Source organism: Myotis yumanensis, unplaced genomic scaffold, assembly GCF_028538775.1.
Source record: "Myotis yumanensis isolate MYYU_CA2020_CCGP unplaced genomic scaffold, mMyoYum1.0.hap1 SCAF_12, whole genome shotgun sequence".
Lineage (NCBI taxonomy): Eukaryota > Metazoa > Chordata > Mammalia > Chiroptera > Vespertilionidae > Myotis > Myotis yumanensis.
The window spans coordinates 9,995,230-10,022,550 of record NW_027223763.1 but is presented as its reverse complement, the minus strand read 5'-3'; the positions used below and the strand labels follow the sequence as shown (position 1 = coordinate 10,022,550).

General features: G+C 55.2%; 1 protein-coding gene across 6 annotated transcripts in view; it reads left to right on the top strand.

The window, feature by feature from the left end:
* The window catches only part of AKNA (AT-hook transcription factor), a 50,282-nt gene that overhangs the window by 7,980 nt on the left and 14,981 nt on the right, over nt 1-27,321 (top strand). For 3 of the 6 annotated variants that reach the window (XM_070430770.1, XM_070430764.1, XM_070430765.1), the window contains exons 4-16: nt 3,956-4,097; nt 5,608-6,011; nt 8,797-9,851; nt 11,375-11,449; nt 16,556-16,712; nt 17,446-17,597; nt 19,337-19,396; nt 21,386-21,513; nt 22,278-22,485; nt 24,452-24,606; nt 24,718-24,900; nt 25,746-25,989; nt 26,943-27,049. In XM_070430770.1, coding sequence (XP_070286871.1) covers nt 5,732-6,011; nt 8,797-9,851; nt 11,375-11,449; nt 16,556-16,712; nt 17,446-17,597; nt 19,337-19,396; nt 21,386-21,513; nt 22,278-22,485; nt 24,452-24,606; nt 24,718-24,900; nt 25,746-25,989; nt 26,943-27,049 — 2,804 coding nt within the window. In that variant the 5' untranslated portion in view covers nt 3,956-4,097; nt 5,608-5,731. Of the gene's footprint in view, nt 1-685; nt 787-3,955; nt 4,098-5,607; nt 6,012-8,796; nt 9,852-11,374; nt 11,450-16,555; nt 16,713-17,445; nt 17,598-19,336; nt 19,397-21,385; nt 21,514-22,277; nt 22,486-24,451; nt 24,607-24,717; nt 24,901-25,745; nt 25,990-26,942; nt 27,050-27,321 lie in introns of those variants that run through there. The other 3 variants (XM_070430769.1, XM_070430767.1, XM_070430768.1) reach the window with 2 other exon arrangements.

The window sequence follows — 27,321 nt, the reverse complement described above, 5'->3', positions numbered from 1 at the left end:
AACAGCAGGTAACTCACCTGATCAGCCAGTTCCCTACCTGCGTGCTGCCTGGAAAATCCTATGTAGCCATAGGCCCTGCTTGGGGCAAGGACAGTGGGTGGGACGGCAGGAATCGTTGCAGCCTCGCTGAGGTGTGGGGTTGCATATTGGCAGACAGGATGGAGAGCCAGAGCTGGAAGGATGCCGGCAAGCATCCAGTCGGAGCTTCATTGTATGTGTAGTTGGGCACTGAGGCCCAGTGAGAGACGGGCCTTGGCCACGGCGGCGCCCTGGAGGGTAGGCGCAGCGGAGAAAGCGCCCAGAGGGTTGGAGCTGCTGGAGCCTCCTTCCAGCCTCCGCATGCTGAGTGGCCTTGGCCAGTCCCCTGACCTTCTCGGGGCTTCCGTCTCCTCAGTCTGTGTTTTGGCTGTGATGGTCCCCAGCCCTGACATCGGCAGGTCCCACGAGTCCTTTCCTGGGCAGTAGAGACGCACAGAGGGCCTGCAAGGGGTTAAGCTCCTCCTGCTCTGTCTCAGGCTGCGCTCAGACAAACCCCCTCCTTCTGACAAACACTTGTAGGAAATCAGGCCGGGCGCTTCCTGCCTCAGCGAGGCGGCCTCAGCCACAGCGGGGCGGGGAGAGGTGGGGAGCGATGCTTGTCTGTGAGCAGCAGCAGCTCGGGCTGGCAGAGCGGCCTGGAGGCGGGCCAGGGCGCCATGGAGGCAGGGGGCTCCCCAGGTTTGGAACAAAGACCTCCCACCCCGGTCCTCTGAGCCGGGGCCAGCAGGATGGTGAAACCCGGGAGAGGTAAGGGAGCGGAGGAGGGTCGGGGAGGCCGCCTTCCCTCCGGACAGGCCAGTCAGAGACTCGGGACAGTTGGGGAGGCTGGACCAGCCCAGCCAGGAAGTTGCAGCTGCTGCGACAGCTGTATGACTTCTCTCCCGGCTGAGGGGAGCCCGGCCCCCCAGCAAGGGTGGATTTTAAGGGGATTTCCTCAAGCCTTGGATGCTGGATTCCAGTCAGAGCTCTGCTTCTGGTCTCTGTGAACTTGGACAAGGGCTGGTTCCTCTCTGTGCTAGAGAGTCCTCGGCGCATGGAGAGGCAGTCCCACGGCTGCTAAGGGCCTCAGACATGATGCACGGATGAGGAGCAGGCCAGGAGGCAACAGAGGGTCCCCAGAGAGAAGGGCCCCTTCTGCCGCCCTAGGGCCCGGAGAGGAGCCGGGATGGTCCCGCAGACCCAGCGCAGCGCTCCAGGCTGGCGGGATGAGAGTGTGTAGCAGCCAGGACGCTTTCCTCTTTCTCCAGAGAGCTGGGGGCTGGAGGGGGCACATCCGGAGTGGGGAGTGGCTGATGCCCTGCCCGCTGGTCAGAGAGGGAGGCCAAGATTGGGGCTCTGACCCCCAACAGCCCAACCTTTTTGGAGGAGCCCAGCCACTTGATATCGGGGGTTTCTTTCCCCTTCCTCTTGTCCCCCACCCCAAAGTGTGATGGCCTTGGTTTCAGAGTCTCATGCCCTGGGTTTGAATCCCCAGGCTGCACTTCCAGCTATGGGGCCTGGTGAGAGCCTGCTGCCTCTCTTTTGCTCCGTTTCACATCTGGGAGATGTCAGGGTCAGGGTCAGGGTGGGGGTGGGGGCGGCCCCTGGACAGCCCTGGTTGGAGAAGGCATGGGGAGGGGGAGGTGGGCTGCGTGGCTGCAGCAGGCAGAAGAGAAAGATAATGGGGAGAAGGGGACATAAAGGGAAGGATCCTGAGTTTCAGAGCAGCTGAGGGGGCAGAGGAGCCGCTGAGTGGGGGTGGCTGACCCACTCGGGAACTGGAGGAGAGACCACAGGGTCTCATAGACCCTTGAGAGAGCTAGGGGTAGGGGCGGTGCTGTGGAGTGGGGGAGATGTACAAAAGCGGGGTGGTAGTGATTGGTGCTTCCTGGTGGGACTAGCTTCTCCAGGGCTGGCAGGGACCTTTGAGGGGACTTCATGCTAACAGGGCTTTCCTGGATGCAGGCCCCAGCTCACATGCTAGAGCCTTCACCCCACCCCTCTGTGCCTTTGCCTATGCTGTTCCTCCTGCCTGAAATGCCCTTCCCTCTTGTTCTTCGCCTAAATCCTCTTTGTCAACTTGATGCTTCTTCAATAACTCTCTGTATTGTCTTCCCCCCGCCTTGCCTTCATTTGAAATTTTGGAACGCTTCTGCTCATTTCTGTATTCCTGTGTCTGGTGTAGTGCTTGGCACACAGTAGGAGCTCGTAGGTTTTTTTTTTAAAGTTAATTTGCTCAATATATATCTTTGTGACAGTGAAATGGGACCCCAGAAGGGGGGTAGCAGTTCTGAGGCTGTTGCCCTCAGAAGCCAACGAGACAAACAGGAACCCCAAAGTTCCTGTAGCCACCTCCCAGCCCCACCTCCCAGGGCCATCCCGCCTGGTGGTGGCAAGAGCAGGTGGCGTGTCTTCGTTTCACAGTGAGGAAAACTCGCCAACGGTTCACCACGGAGCAGCAGCGCCAGGCCAGGAACCCAGTCTCTCCCGCCCAGCTGGCTTCTCTCTCACAGCAGCCAGTGAGCCCGTGTCCTGGTGCAGCCTGCGGCTGGCATGTGGTTGGCGCTCATGTGTGTTGTTCACTGACCAGCTGACTGGCCGGTTCTGAGCTCCACGGCACCGAGGGCTGGGACTTGCATGGAAGACAGAGTCCCTGCTCAGAGAGGCTCGCGGCTTTCAGGGCCTGGGGTGCCTGTGCAAACCCCCAGCCAGTGACCGCAGCTGCCTCCGACGTGCAGCCTCGCCCGGTCACAGTGAGATTTCTGAGCTGACTGAGTCATCCCAGGAGACAGGATGTTCCTCTTTGTGCCCCAGAGGCCTCTGTGATTGGGCAGGCTGCTCTGAGGCACGGCTAGCAAAAAGCCCTTGAAAAAGTCAAAAAACCACACGCCTCCCCAGCCCCTTCCTCAGGCGGGTGTTTCAGAAATAGAAAAGCAACAGCTCTTAGCACCTGTCACACCTGCCACAGTAGCAGCGGCAGGAGGTCTAGTCATCCTGAAGGGCTGGCCTTGCCGGGGATGCTGGTTTAAAACGCAGACTCCTGGGCCCTTTCCCCAGGGCCACCAAGTTCGGCTCTTTTGGTCGGCTTAGGGGTCTATATTCTTAGAGGATTCGTAAGAGCACTCAAGTTTAAGGCCCACTAATAGGGATTTCCAAGAGGGGTAGAGACCCCCCCCCCCAGGGTATGGGGAAAGGATTAGAATTTCCCTTTAAAATATTTATTTTCTTTTGCATCTTTGATATATTTTTTCTAATATATGTAATATATTAGCATGAGACTACATGTCTATAAAGTTATAAGAAATATATGGGGTTAGGCAATAGTAGGTTTACAGTTGTTCATATAGAAAGTAATACAATAATTAATAAAGAGTAATACAAGAATAAACTGTTTCGTGTACTCACAACTGTAAACCTACTTTTGCCCCACCCTATATATAGGGTATACAAGCAAATTTATATTTTTCCCGATGAGCTGTGTGATTAAAAAAAAAAATCTGGAGACCACTGGGCTTTTCAAAGCGGACACTTTCAAATCTTGTTCTGTCACTGAGCAGCTGGGTGTTCTTGGCCAAGTCCCTTCCATGTTGAGCTTCTGTTTTCTCATCTGAAAAGCAGTTTTCCTGGGACCCACTCACCTGAGAACATACGGGTAAGGCTTCGAGCCCAGGCTGGCGAGAGAAGAGAAGCCTGGGGAGGGGGATCCCGGGGTCACTCACAGGGTGATCTGGAGGACATTCTGGGGGAGAGAGGAGGATAGAGGCAGGGAGGGGAAGAGGCCCCTGAGCCCCTGTCCAAGGAGCAGGGTTGCAGCCAGAGGGGAGAACGTTGTTCCCTGTCCCTACCCCAGGCCTTGAGAAGGCTGCAGCCTTCCTGGGGCGGCATGTTCCCTGGGGAGCTTTCTATCCAGAAATAGTTGCCTGCTGACTTTTCTCAGCCGTGCAGATCAGACTGACCAAGACCCAGTGCTCACGAGGCTGCGGAGACAAACACAGACCTGTTTGTCCTCGGAGGCCCAGCGTTTTTTATGCTCAGTCATCTCTACTGCATGGACGGAGGAGCCGGACCTGGGCTCCAAGGTGAGCTTTCACCCCAGCCTGGTCCTGGCTGATGTGTGGCTTCGGGCAAGGCTCCTCTGCTCTCTGGGTCTCAGTTTGCCCACCTGTAGAGCCAGGCCTGGAGGCCCCGCTGAGCTCCCTGCCTGCTGCTCTGTCAGCTCTGTTCCCAGGACTCCGTGGTGCTGGGCACAGAGGGGGCGCCTGGGGCGTGTTGGCCATAGCAGGAGGGCAGGGAAAGAAGGAGGCAAGAGAGATGAGAGGGAGGGAAGGAGAGGATAGAAGGCAGGTGGGGAGGAGTCCTCTTTCTGCTGCCACAGGTCCCCCTGCAGCCAGCCAGGCTCCTCACTTCTGGTTCATCCCCCTGAGCAGCCAGAGAGGAACTTGTAAGCCACACCTCGGGGTGCTCTCCCGGATCTGGGATGCCCTTCAAGGGCCTGAGCGGGACCTCTGGCCACCACCCCTCTTTGCCCATACTCTCTGCCATCCAATTGGTAGTGGTTTGTACCAGTCACCCCTCCTGCCTCTCGGCCTTTGTACTCGCTGATCCCCCTGCCTGGAATGCTTTTTTTTAAAAAAAAAAAATTGAGGTGATACTCACATAACATAAAATTAACTATTTTAAAGTGAACAATTCAGTGGCTTGTGGTATATTCACAATGTTGTGCAACCGCCACCTCTATCTAATCCAAAACATTTCATCACCCCCAAAAGAACCCTGTGGCCATTAAGCACTCACTCCCCAGCCCCCCGTCCCCCAGGCCCTGATAACCACCAGCCTGCCTTCTTGCATTTACCTGGTCTGGATATTTCATGTCAATGTGGCCACACTGTGTGTGGCCTTTGTGTCTGGCCTCTTTCACTCAGCAAAATATTTCAGGTGCATCCATGCTGTAGCGGGGTCAGACCGCATTCTTTCATGGCGGGTTAATAGGACATTGTATGTTTAGAACATGGTTGTTTACAGTCACCGTTGATGGGTGTTTGGGTTGTTTCCACCGTTGGGCTCTTGTGAGTAGTGCTGCCGTGCGCGTGCGTGTGCGTGTATTTGTTTACCTGTTTTCAATTATTTGGGGTCCTGGAATGGTTTTTTCTCCGTCCCCCTGCTCCCGATTTGGATTCTTACCAGAGGGGGGGTCAGGGAAGGTTCCCAGAGGAAGTGGCTTCTCAATGGGCTAGGCCCCTGCCCTATCCCTTACCCCCCAGGCTCTGGCCTGTGCCCATGCACGGAGCCTGGCACCTGGTAACAATCCTAGCACACACCCCACACCTGCCAGTGCTGGCCGCTGGGCCCCTTATCATGCATCTTGGGTCATTTCCCCCAACTCTTGAGGGAGCTGGGAATTCTTATCCCAATTTTACTGATGAAGAACATGAAAACAGGTGACTTGCCCAGGGTCACACAGCTTGATGGGGATGGAGCCAGGAGCTGAACCAGGGCTTTTGATTCCAGAGTTCCTGCTAGTAATTTCTTGTTCTGTAGAAAGAAGGGGACTTGAGGGTTAATGCTGTCCCTCGATTGTGTCCCCGACAGGCCGCAGGCAGGATGGCTGGCGCTGAGAGGAGCCGGTGACTCTGATGCCCTGAGTGGCAACGCCACGCCCTGGAGATGAAGTGGCCCAGGTGAAGTGGTCCAGGTGAAGCGCAGGCCGGGCCCAATGGCCAGCTCGGGGACCGAGGTCCACTGGTCCGAGCCAGGCCTGGGGAAGGGGCCCCCGCGGCGGCGCTGGACCTGGGCCAAGGAGGAAAAGGATGCTTGTGGGGGCGGCCCACACAGCTGGGGAGCCGAGGAACCCTTTCCCAGCGCCACCAGTCCCGAGCTCCTGGAGGACTTCTGCCGGGCCCAGCAGCACCTGCAGCCTCGGCAATGGGACTCGGAGCCGCAACCTGATGGGCACCAGGGATCCGAATCCGAATCGGGACAGTCTGCGGAGGAAGGTGAGACTGACTCCCCAGCCTCACACTGTCCCCCCAACGTCCTACCTTCTGGCGGGAGGCGGGGAGTGGGAGGGAGTTTTAGAAACAATTTTAATTGAAATCTATGAAGTCTGTAATTTAAAAATTTTAAAGATTTAAATTACATAAGTGATACTGTTTATTGCAGGAAATAGAAAAAGAGGAAAAACTAAAAATGACATATCCAGATAACTTTTTTCCTTACGTGTCTATAGATGCAAATGTAATATGACTGTATTGTAACCTGCTTTCCTGTAACTTAATAGACATGAACATTTTCCCAGCTCATCAGATAGTCTTCTACAGGTCATTCCTAGTGGCTGACTAGGAGTTCCGTGGTGTGGACATTCTGAAATGTGCTGGCCCAATCTCTTGCTGCTGGGCACTTAGGTCGCTGCTAGTTTTTGCCATCATAAACCATGCGGAGATGGGCGTCATTAGCACATCTCTGCACACGCGCTTTGATAAGAACCCTGGTCATTGAAATGGCCTGGTTATGCCCATTTTGAAGATTTTGTAAAATCCCATTTAGCAGTGGGGATGTTGGCATCCCTTGTTTTCTAAAATAAGTCTTCCCTTTGCATGGAGACCAACTTTAGACCAACTGGCCAGGAAGGGCTTGGCAAGTCCCTTCTCCTCTCTGAATCTTGGTTTCCCCATCTGTGAAACGGGGGCAATAATGCCCTTGGGAATAGCAAGAGCTCGGTGCATGGTACCTATTAGACTTAGAGTATGAAAGGAACACCCCTGTCTTAGGATTCTGTGAATCAGGCAGCGCCCCCCACCCCACCCCGGGGATGGTAGAGGAAACATTAGGCTGGTAGTGGATTTTTTGTGCCATGACCCAAAGTTCCTCATGCCAGATATGCCCAGAGCTACCCACGCAGGATCTGTTTTTGAGCTCTCCCTCAGGACAGTGACTGAGATGCACTGGGAGGAAAGGGCAGAGGCATCTCTTCCTGAGGTCACATGGTAACCCCCTGCTATGATGTAACAGCAGCTGCCATGTCTTTGCCCCTACTGTGTGCCCGGTGCAGGGCTAGGCACAGCCCGGGACTTGTCTCATTCCCTCCAGGTAGGAGGGACTGGCCTCTGGTCTGAGTAAGGACTGCCAGAGAGTCAGCTATTTGCCCATGGCCCCCTGGAAGGGACCAGAGGGACCAGGACCGAACCCAGGGCTCCCTGGCTCCAAAGCACACTCTCTTCATCTCACTGCATGACCCCCAGTGGCAGAAGCTAACTTGCCTGCATGGCTGGGACCTGGGTTTTAGGTCCAGGCCTGCTGTGAACTGCTGTGTGATCTTTAGCAAGAAGCTTAACCTCTCTGGACTTCACATGTGCTGCTGTAAACAAGAGAGACTTGCTGAAGGAGATTTTAAGGAGTTGAAGAATGTAGAGATTCCAAGGGGAGGGGAAAGAGCACAGGGGAGCAGAGAGTGGTACAAGGGTTATGACAGAGGTGCTTAACAAGAGCAGTGAGTCTGTGCCTGGCAGTAGACAGACTGTGTCTCATGGAGCTTTGGCTCTATCTCAAAGGCTTTCATCGTATCGAGGACAGAGAAGGTACTCAATAAACACTGACGATATGGATGATGTATAGACGAATGGGTGGGTAGGTAATGGATGGGTGAGTGGCTAGGTCGATAGGTAGATGGATAGACGAGTGGGTGATGGATGGGTGGATGGATGAGTGACTATTTCTTGAGCACCTACTATGTAACAATGGCAACAATTGTCCATTTTCTGGAGCTTTGCATACTTTATTGTCCTCCCTCCCTCCCTTCCTTTCCTTCTTTCCATTAAGTCAACAAGTATTGAGCACCTACTCTGCAAATGCAATAGTACATAAAAACAGGGTGTCCTGACGCTTATGGAACTTACACGTAGTGTGTGTATGGGGGATATTAATGATGCAATCACATAAACAAGTGCAAAACTGCAGCTGTGATAAGTATTTCCAAGTAAAGATATTCAGTCTTGTGAACACGTATGAAGGGATATGTGATAAGACTTCCTTGATGAGGTCAAGGTTGAGCTAATGCCCGAAGGACAAATAGGAGTCAACTAGGCCAAGGGAGGGGAAGGGTGGAAGGACCAGCATGTGCAGAGGCCCTGTGGTGGGAGAGGATGTGGCAGGACTAGAGCAGGGAGAGGCAGGGGGACCCTGGAGAGAGACGGGTCAGGAGAGCTAATGGGGGCTGGAGGCAGGGGCCTCAGGACCTCATAAAGGTTCAGCTCTATCCTGGGAACAACAGGAAGGTGTTGATGAGTTTTCTGACGGGGGTGGGGGTGGGGGGGTTGGGGGGGGCGGGGGTGGTGGTGGTGGTGAGGGTGAGGACTGAGGAGCCAATTAAGTGGCCACTGCAGGGCTTCAGGTGAGAGGATGTTTTCTTGGGCAAAGGTGGTGGTGCCGGACTTCAGAGCAGTGGGTGAGTTGACAGCTCTATAGGAGGTGATGGAGACAGATTGGATTATGGGGTCAGGGGGTTGGGGGGCGATGACAAGATGCCTCCCAGTTTCTAGCTTGTGCAGCTGGATGGGATGGTGTTGCCATTTGCTGAGACAGGTTTGAGGTTTGAGTTTGGAGGACCTTTGAGACAACCGGAGGAGGTGAGGTAAGTACGTGGCCATAGGTGGGTGAGGGCTTTCTGGGCGTCTTGCCATCCCCACTGATGAGGAAACGAACGCCCGAGGGGTGAAATGACTTAGGCAATATTCCACGGTGAGTCCAGACCCGAAAGTGCTAAGAGAGGACCTGTCTTTCCAGAGTTTGAAGCAGAGGATGTGGACAGCCCAGAAAGTTCCAACTTGCCTCCCGAATGGCTCCCCCAGCAGGAACCTCCGCCGGGCATGACTGAGGAGGAGCCAGAGGAGGCCCTTGGAGATGACGAAGCCGGAGAGAGCTCCCCGAGGTCGGAGTATGAGGCTAGTCTCTGCTCCGGGGACGATGGAACCACCAGCCCCGTGGCTCTGGGGTGGGGTCACGCCACAAACTGGGTGGCCTCGGGCAAACAAGCCAGTGGAGACACACTTCCAGAACATTCTGAGGTCAACCCAACTGTTGACCTCAGCTCTGCAAAGTCCTGGAGCAGTGGGACCGTGAGCCTCGGCCACCCTAGTGACAGCCTTGATTCTACCTGGGAAGGAGAGACGGGTGTCCCCCAGCCCACTGCCCTCGAGGAAACTTCACCACAGAGCCCCAGCCACCACCTCCTAAACCCAGATGACAGAACTGGAGGAGGCGTTGCTCTGGCAACGCCCATGGAATTCCAGGACTCCTCAGTCCCCCCAGCCCAGAGCCTCCAGTGTCCTGCAGATAGATGGAGGAGAGGAGCAGCCAGTCTCTCCTGTCCTCAGCCGGGGGACCACGCCTGGAAGCGTGCACGGATATCACCTAAGGCGCTCCCTTCCCGATTCACTGGCTCCATCAGCCGCCTGAGTCCTCCGCCCAGGCCAGCCCCGCAGGACAGGCCGCGCAGGCAGGGAGCCACTGTGGCTGGCCACTCATCTTCTGATGCCCCCACCTACGGCCGGGGGCGGCTGAACTACCCGCTCCCTGATTTCTCCAAGGTGGGACCCCGGGTGAGGTTCCCCAAAGAGGACAGCTACCACCCCCCCAAGGCCAGAAGGCACAGCAAGCAGCCTCAGGACCCCATCCGACCCCTGATTTTCAAGTCACCTGCCGAGATTGTGCGGGAGGTGCTGTTGAGCAGTGGGGAGGCCTGCGTGGGAAAGGACCCACCTCCTGCCCACCCCATCACCAGGGTACCCCAAGAATTTCAGACGCCCGAGCAAGCCACCAAGCTGGTCCATCAGCTCCAGGTAAGCTGATCCATCACCTCCTGCTGCTGGCCTGGGAGGGTTGGGGGACCCTCGGGCTGGGCCAGGAGCCCCGGCTGCTGGAGAGAGGCTTGTACCCTGACCCATGGAGATCGTCCCAGCCCTTTGCTCAAAAAGAGAAGTGATCACACTCATGCTGCAGGGATGGTCTGTGCTTGTTTTTAACTTCTGCCATGAAAAAACTTGAAACATACAAGAGTAAAAATAGCAAAATGAGCCCCCATCTCCATCACCCAGTTCCCACCCATTTACCCATCACCCAGCCCCTGGCAACCTTTTTCATCTATGGCTCCCCTCCCCCCGCTCACCCTACTGGAGTATTTTGGAGCAAATTTCAGGCATCAGATCATTTTATTCAAAAATATTTTAGTACATACATTGAAAGATAAGGATTCTCCCTTAAACATAACCATAATACCACTATCAGAGCTAAAAGTTAATACCGATTCCTTAATATTACCGATACCCAGTTCATGTTCAGCTCTCTCCATGTGTCTCATAAGTGGCTTGTTTGTGTAGTGGGTTCGAATTGGGATCCAAACACAGCTCAAATATTGCATTTGGCCAGTGAGTCTTTCGGGTTGTGATCACCTGTTTATTTCCCCTCCAGACCGTGAGCACCACCCAGGTAGGGAGTTTGGGGCAAGCACACATCGTGGGTGGTCCCCTCAGGAGGCTGGGGGTGCCTGCTGGCCTCGGGGCTGTGATGGGAGTGGCCACTGATGCCATTGCCTTGGTCAAGTTCTTCCTTCACTTGGGGTGACAGATGGTGGCAGCCCCAGGCTACCGTCCCTTCTGTGTGTATGCGATGGAAATTTTCTGTAAAGTAAAACTTTCCCTCACCCACTGCTTGGTTACCAAGGTCTCGTTCCCATCAGGGAGAGATGCTTGATTCTGCCCTCATTACCAGTTTTCAGAACAACGCGCCACTTCCCTAGCATCCTGCAAAGGTGACCGGTGACGTCTGCTTTTGCTTTCCCCTCCAGCGTGACTTGTCTTAATGACGCCCTTCTGTTTTGTTTAAGGAAAATAGTGACTCTGAGTAGATGCAACGGTCATTTTCAAGTCCTCTATTTTTCTACCAAGGGAACCCTTGATCGTTCATTCTTTCAGCCATTAAAATGTACTTACTCAGCACATACTGCCTAAGCTGCGAGTGGGCGGTGGGGAGGACAGATGGGGGCCTCACCTACCCGCAGAGCCCACAGACGGGCGGGGGATCTGGATGCGAGTAGTTACGGTCCTCGGTCCTCCGTGACGGGGGTATGTCATGCTTGGTACCACAGCCCGGGGACCCTCCTCCCTGACTCCTTGTCCGGACGGTGGGAGGGCTTCTGGCTGAGCTGCCCTGCTGCCTCTCACACCCCAGAATTTGGCCACAGGAGTCGGCATTACACGTGAGCCTGAAAGAGCCTCCCAGAAGCCCCTTTGGGGGGTGGGTTCCCTGTGGGGGCCTGGCCGCGAGGAGCCTGGGTGGTGACCATTTTTCTGTCCCTGCCCTGCAGGAGGACTACCACAAGCTCCTCACCAAGTATGCGGAGGCCGAGAACACCATTGACCAGCTGCGCCTGGGGGCCAAGGTATGGCTGGGTGGGGGAGGCGTGGGCCCTGGCCACCGGGGGATGACCCTTTCCCACAGTCTGCCTCCTGCCTCCCGAGACCTGCCTCCTGGCCATAGTGGAGCCCAGTCCTTCCTTGTCCTACCGCAAGGTCACGTGGTCTGTGACCTTGACCTGAGGTCTCCAGGCCCAGGCTCCTTTATTAGTTGACGTTCTTGAATCCTAGATTCCAGGGTGCCCAGGGACTGCACCAGAAGCTCTCCATCTAGGTGAGCTCTGGGCTCAGGTCGCCTGGGCTCTATGCTGAACCCTTTGTTGCTCAGCTGTGTGACCTTAGGGAAGATCCGTGGGCTCTCTGAGCCTCAAGAAAGCAGCACAGAGTTTCTTCTCAGCCCCTGGTGCTTGTTTCCTGGGCCTGATCCTCCCTGGGTCCCCACTCTGCCTTTCTTCTTCCCCACCATTGACCACAGCCTCCCCCTCAGCCCCCCACTGAATGCTGAGTGAGTGCCAAGTGTGTGGCAGGGGAGCATGGAGGGAGAAACCCACCCACCCAAATAGAGCTGGCTGCCCGCCTGCCCAGCCCCCACCCCAACTTGGGAGGAGGCTGAGGGACCTTCCCCTTTTCTGGGGTGAGGCAGGAAGTGAGACCTGCGGCAGCCCCTGTGGTTTCCTGTCTCCCCCTCCCTGTTCTTGCCCCATCAGGTAGCCAAGGAGGAGGGGGCGGAGCTGAGGGGCAGAGGTGCAGACGCTCCCCTCCCTGGCCTCCCCTCTCCAGACCCCCACATGCTCCGGGCCCTCCCCCTGCCACAGCGCTGCACTCAGCTTCTAGCAGTGCTCTGAGTGTGGGCGGAAGCAGCCAGATGCGACAGCGGAAGGGGCCTGTCCTGGAGCCGTTCTCTGTCCCCACACCGGCCTCACACACAGGCAGGCCCTTCCCATGCCAGCCTCCTCGGTCACATCTGTAAAGGGGGTTCATCAGACCTGCCTCTGGGCAGCCAGTGGGCTCTGCCCGGTATCTTAAGCCTCCTCACAGCTCTGAGCTTGAGTGGACTCGGGTGAGAGGGAGGGGTGCTGGGAGGACACTAGAGGGGCTGGGTGGGGCATCCTCTCCCCGGAAGCCACATTCTCATGACTGCAGACCCCAGAAGGTCCTGCGGAAAGGAACTGTGATCCCGTGCAAACCCGCAGCGCCCTGTCTTAGAGATTGGGGAACTGGGGCCCCAGGAGAGGCAGAGGCTGCCAGAGGTCATGGTCAGGGGTAGAGGCCCGAGGCATCTCCTCCCTCCCGCCTTTCCTTCTGTCCTTTCCTGATGAAGGGGAGGAGTTGGTATAGGGACCTGGCACCTGGTGAGTTCTTCCATAGAATTGGGGAATATTATTATGAACAGTGTCACTATGGAGGTGTGTACTGGGTCCCAGGCGCAGCGCAGACACGGGCAGGGTGGACACGTGGGAGCACAGCCGCGGTGCCGCCTCGCATCCCCAACCCAGTGGGGACTGGGTCTCCCTGTATGTGGTCACCTCTGGTGCCTGAGACCCCTCAGGAGGGAAGCCGGGCGAGGCTGGGAGTGGTTCGGTGCCAGCTCACCCACTCCACTTTCTGGGAAAAGGCCTCCTTGCCTGTGGGTTCTCCTCAAGAGAAGGGTGGGCATGGCCCGCTGGAGCCTTCTAGAAGCAGGACAATATGCTGCTGGTCACCCAGTTTCACAGCTGCCCTGGGGAGCAGGAAGGCAGGGCTGTCCATCCCAGCGCGCTGAGGACACGGAGCTCAGGAGGGGAGGGGACTCGCCAGGTCCCACGGGGCCTAGGGCTTCCAGGCAGGCTTCTTGCTCTACCCAGGGCTCCGTAGACTCCACCCTGGGCAGGGAGGTGGAGGTGTTCCCGCTCCTTCTGGCCCCTCAGCCCAAGTGCCCTCCCCTGGGCCTGCTGAGCCCCTCCCTCTGCTCCAAGTCCTAGGTGGGGAGGGCTGGACCTACGTGGGGGAAGGAGAGAGCCAGGCTGGAGATGTTGCCCTGGGCACCCAGGCCAGGCCTGGCAGTGGGGGGCCAGCAACAGTGGGGACCCAGGGAGGAGACTGCCTTTGCTGAGCAGTGAAAGGTGCCAGGCCCTGGCCAAAAGGAAACCGAGGCTCAGCCAGGTGGAGGGGTTTGCTCAACACCCCACAGCTGGCAAGGGATGAAGAGCTGGGATTAACCCTAGGCCTGCCTGTTCCAGGGTGGGCGCTTCTCCCCACGCTGGGGGAGCCCAGCGACACTCGGTCTACGGCAGACATGAGGGGCCAGAGAGCATGATGCTGATGGAGTGATAACAGCAATAACAATAAGTGATGTGAATGGCCACTGTCCTGGGGGATTTACCATGGGGGAAACTGAGGCACAGAGTGGTTATGTCATTTGCCCAAGATCACTCCATAAATCGGTGCCAGAGCTGGGGTTTGATCGGGCAGTTTGGTTCCAAAGCCCACGTCCACCTCCACACCATCTAGCAGAACCAGGCTCTGGCTTCTGCCACTGGGGAGCTGACCAGGAAGTCCATGGCCAGGCCTGGGACCATCCCCGGATCGGGACTGGGTGGGGGCAGGGAGCCCGGGTAGTCAGGCGTCACTGCCTGGCTCTGTTCTCTGCACCAGCGTAGAGCCAGAGTTTATGGTGACCTCACATATTCGCTGTCCAGTGGCCACCTCCCTGCAGCCTCTGTCCCCCATCTCAGCGCCTCTCAGCTGCTGGGGGATCTGGGAGGCTGAGGAGACCAGAAATTACCCCAAAAAAGAATGGAGGGATGGTGGAACACTGCCTTTTCTAAAAGTGTATGGTTTGAGGGCCACTAGTTGGTCCAAAAGCCCCTGGTGGAGGTGGGATGTGGTGGGGGTTGGAGCAAGAGAGGTTTCTATGTTCAGAGGAATTGAGGAAACATCTCCTATTCTCTCCACTCTCTCCCCTTCTTCACCCCATTCATAAAGCCCATTAGCATTTTAAAGGCTGGGAGAAACCCATCTGTGCAGATTGTAGTCAGTTATTTAACCCAATGTTTCCCACACTCTCAGATTCCCCATTCACTGCCTAACCCCCCTGAGGGAGGGAGTGCAGCCTCGGGAAGCACCATGGGACACCGAGGCTTTAAGGGGCACCTTGGAGCCCAGGGGTGGTTCCTGCTGTGCTCTGGAGACGGCTCAGTAGCTGCTCACACCATCCTCAGCAACGCCCCCCCCCCCCCCCCCCCCCCCCCGCATCTGCACAAGCCTTTGTCCCCTCTGCTTCAAGCTCCTCTGATCCCCAAAACAATGGGGCCTCCTGCTGGAAGCTGCTCAGTTCCTGTTGCTCCTCAGGTTGGGCCTTGGTGGGCCAGGTCTGAGGTTGGGGGAGGGACAGGTAAGACAGGGGGGCACGGAGGGCTGGGCTTCCCCCAGATTTGGGTCACCCTGGGAGGAGAGGGGTGCTGGTGGGCAAGGCCTCACACACAGTTGGGTCTGAGCAGATGGCTGAGGGGATTATTAAAATCCAGCTTTGTTCTCTTTGAGGCTGGGCCTGAAAGAGGAGGAGGCAGCTGGAGGCCGAGTGTGGGGTGTGGGGTGTGGGGTGTGGGGTGTGAGATGGTGGGGAGTATGCCCAACTGATGATGCAGGGCCATTGTCCCTCACTTTGGAGCAGATTTTTCTGCCACAGCCAGGACGTGAAGAGCAGCTTAAGCAGGGAGAGGCTGCCTGGGGGCCAGGGAGCTCCTTCCACCAGGCCCACCCCGAGCTGCCCTCTCCTGACCTTGGGGAAGCACAGGGAAGTAAGATAAGCTGCCTGGGGTCTTGAGGAGCAGGGGGCACTGAGGCAACACAGGGGAGTAGCTTTTCCAGGGACCTGCCTTGGAGGGGGAGTGATCTGTGGCGATGATGATGAAGGCGATAATGGTGATAATGATGATGGGGATAGGATAATGGTGATGATGGTGATGAATGATGGTGTTAATGGTGATGATGCCATAGTGAGGTATTACAGTGATGATGGCGATGGTGATGGTGGTGATGGTGATAATGATGATGGTGTTAATGATGATGATGGCAATAGCAATGGGGATTATAGTGATGACGGTGACCAGGGTGGTGACAGTGGTAACAGTGGTGATGAAGGTGATGTTGAATGTGAAGGTTGTAGCTGCAGTTCACTGAACACTCACTGTGCATCGAGAGGTCAGTTAAGTCAGCTGCTCTGGGAGTCAAAGGTGGACGTGAACCCAGGCTCTGCAGAGCTCCCACGCAAAGCCAGGGATCAGCGAACTTTCTCTGCCGAGGGCCAGACAGTGCATATCTTCAGCTTTGTGGACCACGCAGTCTCCATGGCAGCGACTCAACTCTGTAGTTGTAGCATGAGAGCATCCAGACTCAACACCTAAACAAATCAGCATGTCTGTGTTCACTAAAACCTTATTCACAACACACCATAGTTTGCCAACCTTGCTGTAAACGACTGTACGGTGCATGGGCCTCCTTTAATTCTGAGCTTCGAAAGTCTTCCTTGGCTGGCTGCCTGACTCGACTTCTCTCTCACACCCTGTGCTACTTACCACATCGGATTTATCCTCAGTGATGGCGATCTGCTACAACTGAGAAAACAGTTCATTTAGTTGTTGGTTTACTCATTTACTCAAAGCAGCCATTAATTGCTGATAATTATTATTAGAAAGTCTTTATTCATAAATATTATATCATTATAAAATAATTATGCTTTCTCTATGTTAAATGTTAATATTTTATTATGGTTATAGTATAAATTATTATAACAAATATTATTTTAAAATTATGAGTCTAAAAAAACAGGGATTTTGGGGTCAAAGCCAGTTTCTAATCCCAGCCCAAGGATTTGTCCGCTGGGGATTTTGAGTTAGTGACTTAACCTCTCTGAGTCTCAGTTTCCTCTTCTGAGAAATTGGGATGATGGTCCCTGCCTTGCTTCCTTTTGGGCAAGAGAGAATGAAATGTAAGCCCTTCGCCCAGTGTTTGGCTTCCCTACCCTAGGGCTCCACTGACAGGGAATAACAAATGCATGTTTGTTGAGCGCCTGAGTGATGGTGTAAATGAATGTAATTCGTGGGTTTGCCCCAATCCTGACTTGGCCCTGCCTGTGCCCCTCTCCCTCACAGGTAAACCTGTACTCAGACCCACCCAAGCCCAGCCACAGCATCCACACGGGGATGGTGTCCCAGGGGACCAAGGTCCTGACCTTCACCATCCCACACCCCCATTCTGTGGAGCGGTGGCCGGGGCCTGCTGAGGCCCCACAGACCTCCGAGGCCTCAGGTGAGTCTGGGAGAGGAGTCATGGCCGGAGGGCTCCCTCTGCCTGTGATTCTGCTCAGGGGCCACTTGGTTCACCCTCGGGTGGCACTGGCTTCAGGCCCGGGGAGAGAGGAATGTGTGGTCCCTCTTGGGGCCCTTTGAGGTGAAGAGGTCAAGTGGAGGTGTGGAAAGTGGCTTGCTTTAAGCCAGAGCAGCCCGGGGGATGCCCTCACTCTGCCACTTGGCAGCTGGGTGATCTTGGGCGAGTTGCATGACAACAAAGAGCATTGTCACCGTGGAGCCCATATGGGGACCAGGCCCTGTGCTCAGCCTTGCCACGCATGATCCCACTTAATCCCCCGTTAATCTCCATGGCTGGGTGCCTGCTGGGGTTACCCATTGACGGTTAAGAAGACCGAGGCTCAGGAGAGGCGAGCCCGTGCTGAAGGTCACACTGCTGCACAGGGGAGGGTGGGATTAGAACCCGCATCCCCCTGAGTGAGAGCCCATGCTGTTCCTGGGAGCCCCGAGCCTGGCTGGGCTCCAGCTGTGTGATGCGGGGCAGAACCAGACCTTGTTCTCTCCGGTTGGTGGGGACAGCACTGCCCAGCCCACTCCTGTGGGCCTGGGTGAAGATGAAGAGGGTGTGACCAGATGAGTGATGGTGGGGGCAGTGGTTTGGTGGTGCAGCAGCAGGGTCTCAGCCCCAGGAAGGACCATCCTTGGCTCCAGTGTCCTGTGGTTGTGTATTCCAGGGCGGTCGTCAGCTCCAGGAGACCCGAGCCCCTCGTCCTCCAGTGCGCCCACCCCAGGGTGTCTTCCGGAGAACCCGGGCATCGCCCCGGACCAGGCCCCGGCAGAGCGGACCCAGGCGCTGGCTTCTCAGGCCAGACAGTTCCTGGCCAAGGTGAGTGGAAGCCCCGCTTTGCCATGTGGGACGTAAGTCGCCTGGAGAGAGTGGGGCCTCTGCCTGCTGAGCGGAGAGGCTCTGTGAGGCTCACTGTCCCTCCCCTGCAGAGGAACCCTGATCATGCCTGCCCTGGCTTTGGAGGCCACGTGGCTCCAGCCTCCTCCTCGTCACCCTGAGCGAGGGGTCACTCCCACATCACCCAGCTTGTTCGTTCATTTCATGACAGAAATCAGTTCTCAGCTACCCCTCAAAGGGCCTTCATATTTTCATCACACAGTACAAATAACAGTGAGTTGTTTGCAGGTCTGTTTGTAAGTACACCCTTGGCCTTATTCCAGAAGCAGTTAGAAAATGCGTCCATTATAACCACATTATACGAACGGACATGAGGAAACTGGGGCAAAGGGGAAGAAAGCGTAGAAAAAAAATAAAATGAACTTTGGGCGAAATGAGTAAACAGAGTATTCTGTTGGACCCTGAACACTGTCGGATTCATGTTTGCCTTTGAGCTTCCTGTTGTCAGTGCAAAAAGGGAAATGGAGTTGTCACATACATGACCACGTTCAGAAAACTAATTCCTTCAGAGACACACAGGCATCCTTTTCTTTTTTTGGTGACAGCTTTATTGAGATATAATCGACTCATTTTAAAGGAAGGCTTCAGTGATTTTTACTGTATTCACAGTCATGTACCGCCACCACAATCAACTTAACATTTTCATCAGACATAAGAAAACTCCATATCCGTGAAGCAGTCACTCCCCAGGTCCCCTTCCCCGACCCCTGGTGGCTGCTCGTCTACATTCTGTCCCTGTGGGTTTGCCTCTCCTGGACATTTCATATGCTAGTTGTCCCTTTGAGTCTGGCTCTATGATCCCCAAATCCTCGTATGCCACTTTTCCTGATGAAAACATTTATTATCATGGTAATAGATGCACACAGGACGCAGGTATAGTCAGTGAAAAGTCTTTCTCACTCTTGCCCTTCGTTCCAAGCAATAATGTTCAACGCGCTCACATGCACTTACAGAAATGGTCACACAAGTATAGGGTACCTTGACGTTTTTAACAATATTTATTTCTGGGTGGGCAATAACTTTACTCTGTTCGAAGTTCAAAGGAGGCAGAGAGTAGAAAACCTCCCTCCCATCCCTGCCCTTCCACCACCCAGTTTTCCCCAGAAGTAATTAATGTTTTCGTGTCTTGCATCCTTCTTGAGAGAGCTTATATACAAACAACTGTATTTATAGTTTTCCTTTTTTATTCGCCACATATTTTATACAGATGGCAGCACACGAGAAACACTGCCCTGGTCTTGGAGGCATTCATTCATCAGAACATGCACATGTGCCTTCCTCTTCTTGTCTGCACACTATTCCACAGATTGGCATTTAAACTATCCCCTCACCCCCACCCCACCCCACCCCACCCCACCCCACCTGGACCATGCTGCAGCACATATCCTGCCTCATAGGTCTTCATGCACATGAGTGAGTGCGCTTTGCTGTCCATAGATTCCTGGAGGTTCCCCTTTAATTTTCCCAAAGCTGCCATGGCCGGGTCGGGGATGAAGTCAGTTTCTGGCTCATGCCTCTCCGGGCTTGGCAGAAAACCCACATCCCGAGGCGGGACCCAGCTCCTCGTGCCAAAGCGCGAATGTGGCTGAGTGCGGGGGTCCGCAGGGCTCCTCTTCCAGGGTCCGGGTTCATGGCGCATGTTTCCTTCTCTCCTTGTGCAGGTGGAGTCCTTCGTGGGCCTGATGCAGGCAGGACGGCTGACGCCCCAGGATCAGCTCAAGGTACCGCCCACTTGGGGAGATACCCTTAGAGCTGCCAGATAACTGCTCTGTCCCCCATCTCCGAGCCTCTGAAGCCCCATCTGCCACAAGATGGGCCAGAGAAGCCAGACACAGCGTCTCCTTTCAGAAGAATCGGCCCCTGCTTAGCTTCCCATGATAGTGATCATTATCTCGCAATGGCTACCACTTATTAAGCAACGGTGGTACCACCGTGGCAAGCTGGTTAAGTACATGATTTCATTTTATCATCATAAAAAACCAGCAGGGCAGTGACAGTCCTCACCAACATTTAACTGGGATGCAGCCGAATCCCCGAGAGGGGACTTGGAGGTCACACAGCTGATAGATGGCAGAGCCTGGTCTGTCCGAGTCCCACGTCCAGGGTCATAATCACTGCCCTGCATGGCTTCCCACCAGTTATCCCAGAAAGAGGTCTTTTCTTTTTTCTTTTCTTTATTATAGTAGTAATTGCCCCAAACTGAAAACTAGCTGGGGAGCAGGGGGATGGGGGAGACCCCTGATCTAGCCATTATGGGCTTACTTCCTTTTGGACTTCGGTATGTCTAGGTAACTGTCGTATGTAAAACTTGGGTTTCTGCTGCATCCGCCAGCGTCCCAAAGGAGCAGGCAGAGCTCTCAGAGCTGGGGGGTAAGAGGGGGTGGTCAGTGAAGGGGCAGTTAGCAGGGTTGTGGCAGCGTCAGGGGCCTAACCGGGAACAGGGCAGCCCAGCGACCAGCACCTGCGACGGAGCCGTTCCCTCCCGGTGTCTCTCCTCCCGCCCTGTGACCTCTCATGGGTGCTTCCCGCTGGACAGACCCCACGGGAAGTCAGCGTGTAGGGAGCCCAGTTGACGATCCAGGCACAGAACAGGGTGAGGAGAGAAAGGGCCGGGAGGGACAGATGCAGCACACCTGGTTTGTAGAAAACGTAACGTGCAGGTATTCCCCTCTGTTGCTGTATAGACGTCATATGCATTTACCAGTTACGAACGTGGGATATGTTTTATGTTATCTCACTGAGTGGATGATCAAGGACCTTGGACATGAAAACCATCCATCTTCTTTACCTCTACCCTAATTCCTCCATAGACAGGGAGGTTGGGAGCCGTTGGAAGATCACGCTCGACTGGGGACTGTAGGCACTAGGTTGTCTTGGCCTCAGTCTGTCGTCAGCATAGAGTAGAAGGGATGACACGAAGTCAGGGATACTGAGCCCGCCCCCCCCCCCCCCCCCCCCGTAGGTTCAGCCACGTGTAAGCTATTATCACATTTACTGTGCCGGCTGAGCATACGTGTTAGGCCCATGAGCTCTGGAGCCGGAGGGCCTGGGTTCCAATCCTGATGGCTCACTTGCTCACTGTGTGACCATCACCAATAAACCTCTCTGGGCCTGTTTCCTCTTTAAACGAAGAGGCTAACCTACCCCTCTCCTTAGGGTTTGTTTAAGGTTAAATGGATAATGAGAGCTCCTTTATCACAGGTCCTCAATGCTCGGTGATGTTACTTATCATTATTAGAGGCGTGATGGTGATAATATCATCCATCGTGATCATCTATAAGGATTCGGGAAAGAGTAACTAAGTTCCAAAACCCACAATGTTGCAAATCAAGGATGAAGACCGTGGTCTCTCAAGTACTAACTAGGTCCTTAGAGGGACACTGTGATAGCATATTTGATGCTACAACTGTCATGGAACATTGGGGCTCTTAGAGTTCTACCCGGGAGGGACTGGTCCCTTGGGAGCTGGCGCCGAGGCTCCGTGCCATGCCTCTGCGGCTGGCGCCAGCCTGATGGCAGACGGCTCAACCAGGGCGGGCAGGCTCCAGAGGGCCCCAACCGCAGCCTCCCAGGGACTCGGGCCCAGAGGCCTCCGCAGGCCCAGGCTGAGTCCCATGGCCCTGCCCTGGGCGGTCTGGCCCTCTGTGTCTGCAGGGAGGGAGTTCACAGGGGCTGGGCACGCAGGTCTGCCTCACCGGGTGTGGTTTCAGGTCTTCCAGCAGCTGAAGGCTGCCCACTCGGCCCTGGAGGAGGAATACCTGAAGGCCTGCAGGGAGCAGCACCCGGCGCAGCGGCTTGCCAGCTCCAAGGGGGCACCTGGGAAGTTTGATCCTGGCAGGTACTGCTGGGGAGGGAGGCTCGGGAGGACAGAGGGGGCAGGCCCCCTCCCTCGGTCACCAGAAGGGGCACGCTTTTCATTCTCATAATGTATACGCTAGGGCAGCGGTTCTCAACCTGAGGGTCGCAACCCCTTTGGGGGTCGAACAATCCTTTCACAGGGGTCGCCTAAGACCATCGGAAAACACATATATAATTACATATTGTTTTTGTGATTAATCACTATGCTTTCATTATGTTCAATTTGCAACAATGAAAATACATCCTGCATATCAGATATTTACATTACGATTCATAACAGTAACAAAATTACAGTTATGAAGTAGCAACGAAAATAATTTTATGGTTGGGGGTCACCACAACATGAAGAACTGTATTAAAGGGTCGCGGCATTAGGAAGGTTGAGAACCACTGCACTAGGGGAACAGGAAAGTCCTATCGTAATTAGGCACATATTCCAACCGGTGAATATTCAAGGCTGAGATTTGTGTCTTCTGGTCTCCCTACAGTGGGGTGTGACCTTAGAGATAGGAACTGTAACCCCTCGTTGGAGAAGGGGGAAACTGAGGCCAGGGCGGGGAGGGATTTACTCCAGGTCCCATAGCCTGCTGGTGGCAGAGGAGGACTCGGGCTGAGGCCTCCGATTCCCAGTGGACTAGACCCTCCATGGGTGTCCTCTGGGGTACGCTCTGAAGCACAGCCTCCCGGACATGCCCGATGCAACTGCCATCCCCAGTGCCCGGAGCTGGTGTTTCCCCCTTCCAGGGAGCTGGAGGCGGAGATATTCCAGCTGGGCATTCGCCTGGAAGAACTGAAGGACCACATGGAACAGAGCCAGCAGAAGCCTGAGCGAGCCGGGTCAGACTCACCTCTGGACAGCCCCCTGGCCACGCCCTCCCGCCACCGGCCAACGCACTTGCCTTCTCCCTCGGGACAAGCCCATACGTCAGCCATCCAGACCCTCGGCCTTGAGGTATCTCTCTGCCCATCGTGTTGGTCCGTTCCATCCTTCATTCATCTCTTCATTAACTGACTTCTTTACTACATATTTATGGAGTGAGCACCCCTATGCCAGGACCCACGACACATGGTGGGAAATCAGTGGGAAGCACAAAAATAGGTGGCTTCTACCCTCATGGAGTTTTCTGTCTGGTTGAACCAATTACACAGTCATTTAATTGTAATTTTGATCAGTTGTCTGAAGGAGAATTATGGGGTTCTATGAGAGTAGATAACAGGGTAACATAAATGAGTTTGAGGGAGTCAGATAAACTTTCCTTGAGGAAGTAATGTTTAAGTGAGATCTGAGGGTGAGGAGGAATGACCAGGAACAGAAGAAGAAAAGCTGTCCAGCAGGGAACACAGCCGGTGCAAAGGGCCTGTGGCTAGCGTATGGGAAGTGAAGGGGCCTCTGAGAGAGGTGGCTGCAGAGGCAGGCAGGGGCTCCATAATGTGGGGGCTGGTGGCTCACATCAAGCATTTGGTCCTAAACTGCCAGGTTTTTAATTTTTTAAAAAAATTTATTGATTGTCTTGAGAGAGAGAGAGAGAAAGAGAGAGAGAGAGAGAAACATCAATTTTGGCACTCCACTTATTTACGCATTCATTGGTTGCTCCTTGGATGTGCCCTGATCAGGGATCGAACCCGGAACCTTGATATAGCTGGACGACGCTCTAACCAACTGCGCCCTCCGGCCAAGGCTAACCTGCTAGGCTTTCAACAGGACATGACCTATGAAGATTTGCAGGTGGGCCAGTCAGAGACGGGGAGGTGGCAGAGCGGATGGAAAGATGCACATGAACTTGAGAGGTTTAGAAGGCACATTAGACTGGACTTGGAATGGAACTGAGACGGGAGGGAGCCAAGGGTGACCTCCAGGCTTCTAGCTTTTGGTACTGGATGGATTTGGGGGCTGTTCACCAAGACAGGCATCCTTGGACAAGGGCTGTCCATGGAAGGGGCTTTGTAGACCTTTCCCTAGTCCACGTCACAGCTCGTGAGAGGTGATTACGATCTGTGTTTTGCGGTGGTCACACAGGTGATGAGGTGGAGTCTCTGCTTCACGCCTGTGCTCCTCCCTGCCTGTGCTGCAAGAACATTCTGTTGGGGATTGAAGCAGGAGAATGCTGCCTGCCAGGTGGGGCGGGGGCTGGTGGGGGGCGGGCACGGCTTTAAGGGAGATTCTCTCACATTGTGCTCTGCCCCATTTGGAAGGAAACTATACCAGGTGCTCTCTCTTGTACTTACTGGTAAAAGCCCGAGTGCGTGAGGGACTTCCATGCTCCCACCGTGAAGGTGTTTTGGGGGCTTGTATGTCCATCCTGGAATGGAGGGGGGTCAGGAGAGATGCTTCTGGCAGGAAATCTGGGTTGAAATCTCAGCTCTGCCCCTTACTTCTGTGTGACTTTGGGCAAATGATTTGCGCCTTAGTTACATGTCTGTAAAATGGGCTATAATAATCGTATGTACTGGTGGGATTGTTGTGAGGTGATCTCTGTATAGTGTCTGGCATGTAGTAGTTGCTCAATTAATGGTAGTTATTGCTGAGAATCATATGATCCAGTCCCTACATTTTGCACGCACATAAAAAGGGTGGTGGTGGTGGTGGTGAGTCTGACCTATTTTTTACTCTTCCACACAAGCATGAGGAAGGTCCTTAAAAAAAAAGTTGAGTTTAGCCCGGCCAGCGTTGCTCATGGTTGAGCATCGACCTATAAACCAGGAGGTCACAGTTCGATTCCCCATCAGGGCACATGCCTGGGTTGCACGCTTGATCCCCAGTGTGGGGTGTGCAGGAGGCAACTGATCAATGATTCTCATTGACGTTTCTCTCTCTCTCCCTCCTCCTTCCTCTCTGAAATCAATAAAAACATATATTTTTTAAAAGTAATGTTTAGGGATCTGCTGAATCTCTGCCCCTCCTCCTTTCTGGCCCCCAGCCTGACGCTCCCAGCACTGACCCCTGCTCATTGCACGTGAACGTGGAGGTGAGCCCTGCAGGCAGTGAGGTGGAGGACAGGCTGCTGGGCCTCCCGGCCCCTCTCAGGCACAAGGAGCTGCAGGTGGAGCAAGACTTCCATGGGCTCCTTGAGCGGTGAGTGCCCACTAGGAGGGAGCCAGGTATCGGGCCCCATGGCTGGATCTTGGCTGTCCCTGCTGGGCAAAGGTCATGCCCCCCCCCCCCCCCGTGTGTGTCCTTCTGCAGGTACCTCAGTGTGAAGTCCCTCCCAGAAGCCATGAGGACGGAGGAGGAGGGGGAGGAGGAGGAGCAGGGCAGAACCCTGGAAGTGGACGGGTCATCTTCAGCTCCAGGGAAAGCACAGACCACCAGGCTTCCCTCACGGCAGCTCCCGGTGCGGGCGGAGAGAAGCCACGGGACCCCCCTCGAGTATGTCTGTGAGCCTCCCCCACTCGCCCCTGACCCACTCTGACAAGGGTGCTGACTGTCTTAGTGAGTTAGGCCGCTCTTCACGGTGTGGGCGTGGCTTTCCTGGCCTGTAGCTCAGCGTCGCTCCGGAATGTGGGACGTGCCCATTGACAGAGCTTGACTTGGCTTTGGGTTGTGGGATGTGAGTTTCAGGAGGTGAGACGCAGCATTAAACACAGTCTTCTTGTCAGTCCGACCATCGAAGTGCATCCAGGAGAGTCTGAATGAGTGCTGGCATGTCTTTCTTGGGCTTCCTTTAGAGAGAGATAGAGATAGAGATAGAGATAGAGATAGAGATAGAGATAGAGATAGAGAGAAACGGAGCAGGTCTCTGTCCTGAGCCTTCAGCAGGCAAAAGGATCTATGTAGGTAGAATACACCAATATTGTCTTCCTGTTTATTTTAAAGTTAGTTTCTCTTTGCAACACAAAATATCGATCTTCCATTTATAATGGGGACAAAGTCTTTCTGAGTACCGGTAGACGGGCGTTTGTGGAAATGGCTGACAGAGGGAAGATGGGGTGCAGATTCCTGAGGCCTGGGAAACACTGCTTTCACTCATCTGTTTCCACGCTGTTTCCCCTGCGGTGTGTTGGGTGCATTCTTTTGGCATCACATTTTACAGTCGAGAAAAATAAGGTTCAGAGAGGGGAGGTGTCTTGCCCAAGGTCACATAGCTAGAAGGTGACAGAGCCAGAGTGGGCACCCAGGGGTGTCTGACCAGAGCTTGTGCCCTGGACTGCTTGGCTCCCAGGGCAGGGCTGCCCGGCTCACACCAGGTCTGACATCCTCTCCTCCTCTGCCAGGGAGGCTGTGGGGCAGTCGGAGTCCATGAAAGCAGCAGGCTTCCATGCATCCATGGCCGGAGATGAGCACCAGCTGGGCCTGGGCCAGGCCGAGGCAGCTCCCCCAGGCCCTGGTAGGCCACCCCACTCCCGGGGCACCAAGCCGGTGGCGTCCCACCAGAGCAGTCTGACCAGCCTGGAGGGAAGCGGCATCTCTGAGCGCCTCGCACAGAAGTCTCTCCGCCAGGCTGATGGGCACCTGGAGGTAGGTGTTCAGGGGCACGGGCTCAGCCTCAGGGAGCTTTCTGCCCCCAGGCCTTTGCTCACACGGTTCCTTCTGGGAATGTCTGCTCCTGTCGCTGCCAGTCACCATCCTGCCCAACAGACAGGGCTTAGGCCCAGTGCCACCTCTTTGCCTTCGCCTCCCCCAGCCCCGTCCCTCTGCCAGCATCTCCTGTTCCTCCTCTGAGAGCTTGTTCCCCCTCAGCCTGCCTAGCACAGCTGGGGGACGGTTCTGGACTCCATGCCCCGTGTGTGCCATTGGAGCAGGGATTTTAAACTGTAAACAGGGGTCACGGATCACTATGGAAATGTGACTTGTGTTACGGAATGTGACTTATTCCCAGAGAATCACACACACACGCACACGCACACACATGCGCACACGTTGTCCTAATGCCATGGTAAGGCATCCGCACTGGAGCGTGAGGGCAGGCCCTGGCTCACTCTGTGTGTGCTCTGTGCCTTGCATGTGAGCTCGGGTGTGCAGGGAGTGTGGTGGAGTTCCTTTTCCGATTTACTGGGCATTTCTGCAGTCAGAGAGGACCATGGTGTCCAGGCCCAGGCCAGGCGACACGAAAATGAGCCTCCTCTCCCCATAATGGGACCGCTTTCCCCTCTTTCTGTTCCTCAGCTCGGGAGTCTGCAGTGCCCCTCCCCAGGGCCGCGGCTCCCACTCCTCAGGGAAGGGGGACTCCCTCCGGGTCTCTCAGGGTGTGGAGTCCCCGCTCTTGGACTGGGGCTCCTGGGACTCCACACCTGGGGACCCTCACCCCTGGGCCTGGCTGTTGGGAGCTGGGCCAGTCTCCCCAGTCCAGTCTGTCAGCCTCTGGAACGTGAGGCCCCAGGCCAGGACTCGGAAGTCTTCCCAGTCTTCCCAAACTTCCCAGTCTGCCTCGGGCACATTCCTCAGACTTAAAGGGACACTGCCTCTTTCAGGAGTCCTGGATGGCATCCCCCGAGACAGACAGTGGCTTTGTGGGATCAGAAACCAGCAGAGTGTCGCCCCTAACGCAGACCCCAGAGCATCGGCTCTCCCACATCAGGTACCCCGGGGACCCCACCATTGTCCCCTCAGTGCCACACGCCTGGGAATCGAGGGACCTGTGAGCCCAGAGCAGGGGCTGATGGTCTGGGCATTCTTAGAGCCTTCACTCATCCCCCCAACAATGCTTCCTCGCCCCCATCTTATTGATGGGAGAACTGAGGCTCAGAGAGGGAAAGGGACCGCCCAGCGTCACTCAGCCAGTTAGAGATAAGGATGTGTCGAGCACATAACTGAGTGAATGGTGAATGAATAATAGAAACTGGGAGGGTG